This window comes from Sinocyclocheilus anshuiensis, unplaced genomic scaffold, assembly GCF_001515605.1.
Source record: "Sinocyclocheilus anshuiensis isolate Anshui unplaced genomic scaffold, SAMN03320099.WGS_v1.1 scaffold1286, whole genome shotgun sequence".
NCBI lineage: Eukaryota > Metazoa > Chordata > Actinopteri > Cypriniformes > Cyprinidae > Sinocyclocheilus > Sinocyclocheilus anshuiensis.
The window spans coordinates 815,163-823,390 of NW_015554223.1; the positions used below are offsets into that span (position 1 = coordinate 815,163).

General features: G+C 36.1%; 1 protein-coding gene across 1 annotated transcript in view; it reads right to left on the reverse strand.

The window, feature by feature from the left end:
* Positions 1 to 8,228, reverse strand: part of LOC107671180 (epithelial discoidin domain-containing receptor 1-like) — a 48,281-nt gene that overhangs the window by 21,428 nt on the left and 18,625 nt on the right. The window contains exons 2-3 of the mRNA XM_016464061.1: positions 4,170 to 4,322; positions 1,239 to 1,341 (exon numbers count right to left, since the gene is read on the reverse strand). Coding sequence (XP_016319547.1) covers positions 1,239 to 1,341; positions 4,170 to 4,266 — 200 coding nt within the window. The 5' untranslated portion in view covers positions 4,267 to 4,322. The remainder of the gene's footprint in view (positions 1 to 1,238; positions 1,342 to 4,169; positions 4,323 to 8,228) is intronic.

Consider the following 8,228-nt stretch of genomic DNA (forward strand, 5'->3'; position numbering starts at 1 on the left):
AAATTATATATGTAAAATCTAAATCTTTAAATCAATCTTCATCTTTTTTTACTTTCTTTTTGTGATGCCCACAGTCTTTTTACATTTGTATTTTTGCCATATTTTCATATACTTTTTTTGCTTCAAATCAAATTTGGAAATGTTGTGATTCACCTCATAGCTGGTTGGTTTTGTTCATAGCTTATAACTTTTTAAAGACATTTTCAAAATCTCTGGATTTGAATTTTACCAATGAATGGTAAAAATACTTCTAGAAGCAAGGTCGGTTCTGCACTGTTGTACTTAAACCTTGGTTGAACCTTACTGTAAAGTGTTACCATACACTTTTTATACCATTTTTGTACACAATAAATAGTATACATTACATTCATTATACAGACATCTTTGCACATTGTTTGAAGGACACCAATGTGCCAGCTGTGGAATACATGTTCAACAGATTATCAAAATAGCTGTTAGTTGCAGCTCCTCTTCATTTGGTCTTTCCCTCACTATATCTCTTGGTCTTCAGCATATTGTCACACAGCTTTTCTTCTGAGAGATCATGTGTGAGAAACCTCCCTAACATACAAACATCACACACACACACACCTAAAGCACTGTATCCCCACCATCAATCCCATCTTCAGCACCTCTCAGCACCCCATCATTCCTCTTAACCTCCACCCTCTTCTTCTTTATTCCCCTTCTGTTTAAGGCTATTTGCACCTCTCCCTCGCTCCATTTTTCCTGTAAGCTCCTCTCCCCTCTGTGCGAAATCCCCCTGCTGTCTTAAACAGAATGTGGACTTAATAACAACCACATGATCTGTGTGTTGCCAAAAGACAGAAACACCCCTCGCACACACACACACTTCTATTTGTTTCAGGGTGGGATAGTGATGCTAACCTCAAAGCTTATTAGTCAGGTGTCGTTTTGTGTCTACTTTTGTGTTTGGTGTGTGTGTGTGTGTGTGTGCTGCATCTGCTACCGTGTGTGGTATTGGCCTGTATTCAGCAGCATGTGAGTCTAGTCCAGACAGACAGTGCTGTAATGTCATTACCTAATGCTCTATATCAAGATACGCTCCATTACTGACATCTCATGTAACCTAATCACGTCCCCTCATGAGCCTCACAGAGCCCACAAACACAAACAACCAACCACAAATCACAAAAACAAAATGAGAGTGAGAATATTGTATTAAGCACGCAACAAGAAAGCAGTGTGTGAATTGAAAGCATGTGCTCTACGCTTACCTGCCGTGTTTGGCCTCGGTTGAGTCGGACCAGGCGCTGGATGCGGTGATGTCAGAGTCGGGTATGGTGCCGTCCTCCATCCCCAGAGCGTAGCGACACTTGACTGTGTGTTACAAAGGAAACACTTCAGACAGGCTCTGAGAACAAAACTAACAAAAATGAAACATACACATCATGAAGAATCAGGAGGATGGTAGAAAAAAAACACTTATTCTGAGAAGTAAAAAAAAAAAAAAAAGGCAATTCAATATATTATTAAATACTACAACAGTGTATAATACTAAAATAACATTATGACATGCATGTTTACCCTTACTTTTTTTAATCTAAATGATTACGTATCATAGACTTACGCTAAACTAAATAAAAGGCAAGATAACTCTGAAAGAAGTTTCTTAAGGGTCCACCAGAAATTTAGGAGAAAAAATATTGTTTTATTATTTTTATTTTGCATAAATTTTTTAAGTTAAATGTAAACAAAATATATTATTTAAACATAACATTTTTTTTAATATAATTTTTTATATGATTATGTCTGTCATGTAGTCCCATAATCTCCTTACATGACATTATATAGTTGCCACTATATGCTACAAAAGGGGTTCTGTCATGTTTCGGGGTCCCTGGCATCAAAATGTTTGAAAATTCCTGTGTTCATAGATTAAAATACTTAAATAAAAAAAGAATTTTGTAGTTGTAGTTCTTTTTTAAGAAAAGAAAACTTCATTATAGGCTTTTGTTTAATACTTGTATGAATGACGGTATTCAACGCAAGTTTGATATTTATGATAAAATTATTATTCATTATTTATTGAAATAAAATAAAACCTTGAGGACATCACTGAAGCAAGGTTTTATCAGTCTTAGCTGAATTCTTGGAACATTTCTGTGCTTAAAAAACATAGGTAAATGAAGTCCAACACATGGCACAATGTCAAACTCTCACAAAAATCCCAATGCAATTCTGCATTGTTGGAATTGCTTCGGCAATGCCTTACAGATGTAGTGCAGGGAGCAGAAAAAATTAAGTAAAGAGATGAAATGAGGACAGTAGAGAAAAATTCTGGCACAAACACAGCGTTGAAATAATGTCAGTCGTGCCTGTGTGTCAGTCCAGAGGGTGTGCCTGTCAGTGTGTGTTGAAGAGGGGGGTGATGGGTCGGGGGGTCAGTTGCTGTAAAGTGAGTCATGAGATAAGAATACAAAGGCTGGAAAACAAACCCTGCCCAACCAGCAAGACCCCCACCCAACCACCCACCAACCCACACACACACACACACACACACACACACACAGATAGAGAGTCACACTGTGGACAGGTGCCTATTTCATTACATCATCACTCTGCTGCCAATAAAATGCTTTCTCTCTCCATGACTCGTAATCTGTCTATCTCACACATCTCCAGCTAATACAGAGCAGATGAGAGCTGTGCTTTACAGTCATTCTGGATTGTAAGCAGATGTCTTCTAGTTTCAACAACGAACGGTCTCAGTGACACGAATGCAGTCATTTTTTTGCTTCTGATCTATATGCACCTCCACGTTCATCTCTCTCCTGAGGAAACATCATTCTCACTATAATCAACTGTTGCAGAGGGTGGGTTTGTGGAAAATGTTAGGAAAAAAACTGAATTCAAAAGAATACAAAAGGGTCAGTAAATTTAAACCAGAAGTGACAGTAAAGACATTTATTATGTTACAAAATAATAATATTAATTCCAAATAAATGCTGTTCCTTTTAAACTTCTATTCATCAAATAACCCTGAAAACAAAACATATCACCGTTTCCACAAAAATATTAAGCATATCTATTTCAAACTTTGATAATAATCAGAAATGTTTCTTGAGCAGCAACTCAGCATGTTAGAATGATTTCTGAAGGATCATGTGAGACTGAAGACTGGAATAATGCAGAAAGTTCAGCTTTACCATCAAATGAATAAATTCCATTTTAAAATATATTAATCCAGAAAAGAGTTCATTTAAATTTATATTTCACAATATTACTGCTTTCTCTGTATTTTGATCAAATAAATGCAGCTGACCCCAAGCTTTTGAATGGGAATGTATAAGTTTAATAAAATTAGAATTTCACATAATTTTGGATTTATATAATTTGCTTCAATGCAATGTGTCTCTATTTAATATAATTTATATTTTAGTATAGAGATCATCATTTCTTGGGGTCCTTGGTAATATAAAGTTTAAAAACTCCTGCACTGAACAATTAAGCTACTTTTTGCACTTAGTATTTATATATATACACTGAATCTGCTGCGATTATTTACATTTGGTCACTAGCCTCTTCATGTGTGCGTTCTCCAAAACAGAGGTGGCATATTATATGAGAATTTTGCCACATATTCCAAGACTAAAATCTGTTTTACCTCAGTTATAACGGCACATAAATGTACTTAGTGTGCGCAAGAAACTACTCTATCAGTATCAGTTAATTTTTTTGTGAATTCCCCCCACTATCTCCCTTTGCCTTTCCCCTCCTTTTCCCTCTCAGTCACTGGCAAGCTATCCATGCAGACGTTCCAGCTTATTACATGATTAACTATCAGTAACCGGTCATGGAGAAAAACACTGCAGCCGATACACATGGATCATAAGCCATCATTCAGAGACTGGGACTGAATATAATGACTTCTAATGACCACAGAAACATTTCACAGGCATTAAAAACACATTAGAAACCCCAACAAACACAAAAGAAGGGAAAAAAAGAAAAGTGGACTGGAAGAGTTTAAAGACAGGAGAGAAGACTGATTAAAGTAAATCTGACTTTAGGACTTTGGCAGGACCCACACGTCCTCAGGGTCGGACCACAAAGCCACAGTTAAATAAACTGAGAAAGGGTGCTTCTCACACTAGCTGTGATGTATGACAGGAGCAGCACATGATCAGAACACCTGACATTCTTACCAGTGTCAAAATGCCAATCCACGTCCTGGGCCGCTGTCCAGGAAATGAGGAGGACAGTGAGGAGGGCAGGCAACAATGGCAGCATCTGTGCTGCCATAGCAACAGTGACACCAGGTTACCTGTCCAGAGTTGAACTATCTTCTACAGACATACCTGAGGAAGAACGAGAGAGAACGATTCAATTAAATTTCCACATATTGTACTAAGGATGTACAAAACATTGGTACTGCATCGGTTATAGGCCGATATTACAGTTTAAAAAATATTTTGGTAATCGTTTTTAGTTTTCATTTCCCCTATTTTTACATTTAGATGACTTTTGCCATCATCAAACGTTCACTTAAAAGTGAATCTTTAAAAAACGAAAACATTTATAATCACTGGTAAATGTAATCTTTTAATAACACCGTTAAACATTGTTTTTCATATTGAACACTATAATTTTGTGATGCCCAAATTCATTTGTAGCATTTAAAATCCCATTCATGCTGGATTTCCACATTTCATAGTGGAAATGTGCTGTCGTGATTATTATAATTTTATCCATTCAATTTTGGGGTGAATATGATCTCAGTTATGATGTCATAGCATGTGATGAGGGGAATCTCCACCTTTCTACAACTAATGAAGTCAGTTGGACAGAATAGATATAAACATTTGAGATCACTTTATTTACACTGGTGGTCCATCAAGCTTAGAAATTCTCCCAAAATCAACATACTGCCATTCCAACAGCCACATATATCAAAACACATTAGAAAATTAAGTTACACAGCATGCCATTGTTTTCCATTAACACCAACCCTTTGTCTCTGTGAATATGGGATTTGTGTTTGTTTGCACATTAGGCTTCTTTTTTTTTAAGCTGACAAATCCAATATAGGAGAAAGAAGAGAGGGAATGGGATTGGCTGGATTCATTTTCTGTATGTGCACCACATGTCAACATACATTACATACACATTACTAGGGTTGCAAAGGGGTGGAAAATTTCCGGAAACTTTCCATGGGAACTTCGTCTGGGGAATTTTGGAAATATTCCAAGTTTGAAACTTACCAGGAATTTATGAGAATTTACGGGAATTTTTGGGAATTTATGGGAATTAATTGGAAATTTGGGGAAATTTATAAAACTGTATCATATACAAACATAAATATAAACATTTTGTTTGATCATTGATCATAATTTTAAATCTGGTTGTTTTAACTAAGATTATGCTGCAAGGTGTATGCTCAACTACATTTAAGTCCCCAGTTCCTGCAATGTAGCAAATTTCCAGTTTATTCCCATTAATTCCCGTTAAATCCTATTGAAAATTTCCAGTCTCGAAAATTCCCGGAATTTTGCAATCCTAAACATTACCATTCATAATTTTGGTGTCAGTAAGAGTTTTGTTTTTTTTTTGACAGAAATTAATACTTTTATTCAGAAATGATGCATGAAATTGCTCAAAATTGCTCAAAGGTAGTAGTAAAAAAAAAAAAAAAACCTGAAAAACTGAAAAAGAGTATCATGGTTTCCACAAAATTATTAAGCAGCACAACTGTTTTCAACATTGATAATAATACAAATTGTTTCTTGAAAACTTCTGCAGGAACATGTAACACTAAAGACTGGAGAAACAGCTGCTGAAAATTCAGCTTTGCCATCACAATAAATGACATCTTAAAATAAAAAACAGGTATTTTAAACTGCAATAATATTTCACAATATAATTTTTTTCTGCATTACTGATCAAATAAATGCAGCTTTGGTGAGAAAAAAAAACAGTCACAAACATTTGAACGGTAGTGTATATGCACTTATAGGTTACAGTTTTTTTTTTAAATCACACATGCTGTTATTCCAGCATCGCCTGGCATTGCTGTTATTCCCTCCCCATTAAAAACAAGGTCTCTGTAAATATGTGATTTGTGTTTGTATATATGTTTGTGTCCCACAAAGCCATGGAATGGGGGTCTGTGTGTGTGTGTGTGAGAGGTGACAGCTGTCCAGTGCGGAGTTACAGCGCTGGTTCTGGGGTCTGAGAGAGAGAGACAGACAGCTGATGCACAGCTGTGCAGACACAAGGACAAAGAGAGTAGAGGAGAGTAGTAGAATCTGAAAGGAGGTGTGGAAAAGAGGTGTAGACGAGGCATGCATGTAACAGACCCAGCTTAATGGACTGTGTATGTCATATTCAACATACTGCGTGTGTGTGTGAGAATGAGTTCGGCAGCCAGTGCAGCTGTCCTGAGTTCGAGACAGGCGGTGGCCAACACACACAAGCTGCAAGTGTTTCCAAAACCCATGGAAAACAGAAAGGAAGAGGGAGAGAGAAATATCAGTCTGTGCCAAATAATTCGCTATTGTAATGCAAGTTTTGAGGTTATTACCATTGGCATTACGAATCCTCTCACGTCTTAGCAACCTATCAACAATTTCAATTAACCAAATCCAAATGATTGAGAGAGAGAACAAAATACTGAGACCATAGTCCAAAATTAATGCTCACCAAGCACCAATGTGAGTAAAAATTGACTTTGGCGAGTAAACAAAAAGTAAATCGCCAGTTGGCCGGTAACTTTGTTATGCACTGCAACATTACCTCATGTAAGTCAAACTTAAAAACAATAGTCTGACCCTATCAAATCAAATCAAATATTTATAATCGATTAACTCTTATGAAAAAAGTACCCTTTGGCATAATCTTAAAAAGAGTACTGAATGGAATGCTTTGGGGCATTTAATTGCATGTTTTATAGTTGAAATGTATATTAAATGCAATTATCTGAACTTTAGAGTGGCTTTTTGACTGAACATACACATCTTCAAATGTAATTTCATAATTACTTCTATTCTCTTTGAAATATGGTTAAAATGTACTAACGAATATACTGACAAGCATTTACGGTAAACTAAACCATACTTTAATGTAATTTCTAATGAACCTTGGATGTCATGTATTTAAATATATTTCTAATAACACATTTGTAACGTAGTTGCAATTTAGTACATTTAGAAAACATTAACTTTAAATGTTTAACCTTTAAACTTTAAATTTTTTATTTGGCATTATAACAAATTGCACTTTTTAAAAGTGTAATGAATTGTGTTAAACATGAAAGTGTACTTAAGTGGCATTTTATTTCATTAATATTATATGCAAGAAAATTTCCAAGATACGAAGTACACTACAAGTGCAAATTCAATACAATAAAGCAGACTTCTTTCTCGCAAACATCTGCAACATTCAATATGGCAGCTATAAGACTGGGAGTCTTTAGGTTTGTACGTTAGCATGGACTCACTAACTTTAAAGGGTTAGTTCACCCAAAAATGAAAATTGTGATTTGTGTTTGTATATATGTTTGTGTCCCACAAAGCCATGGAATGGGGGTCTGTGTGTGTGTGTGTGAGAGGTGGCAGCTGTCCAGTGCCATTCTTTAATGCTCAGTTAAGAATAAGATCCAGTTGACCTATCGGTAAGCCCCTTCCCTCGAATGCAGATAAGCCAATGGCAGTCAAGTATCAGTTGCACGGGGAGCTGAACTCAGACATCTTTAGGTTTCAGCGCCACAGAGAAACATTGGAAGATCCGAAGCTCGCATTGGTTTAATAGTGTTTATGCTACAAAAATGGAAAAACGATGTGCCTAGTGTACTTGTAACACTAATTCCAGTTATCCTGAGAGGATAGGCAATGTAATTAATTTTATTCCACTTCCTAAATCCAACCAAGACAAAGTAAAATGTATTCAAAGCATTCAACCCCAATCACACTGAAGACAAAAACATTCATTTTCTGGTTGTCATACTCTCATTAAGTTACACTTTCATCTGCTCAAGCAGAACGTTAATGTCATCGTGTGCTTCACCAAGGTATCTCTGGCTAAAACTAGCTAATGTTAGCGTTAAAGGGTTAGTTCACCCAAAAATGAAAATTAGCCAATAAATTACTCACCCTCAAGTCATCCTAGGTGTATGATGTTCTTCTTTCAGACAAATCCAGTCGGAGTTAAAAATGGTCTTTGATCTTTCAAGCTGTTTAATGCCACTCAGCGGGTGTTGCATGCATCAG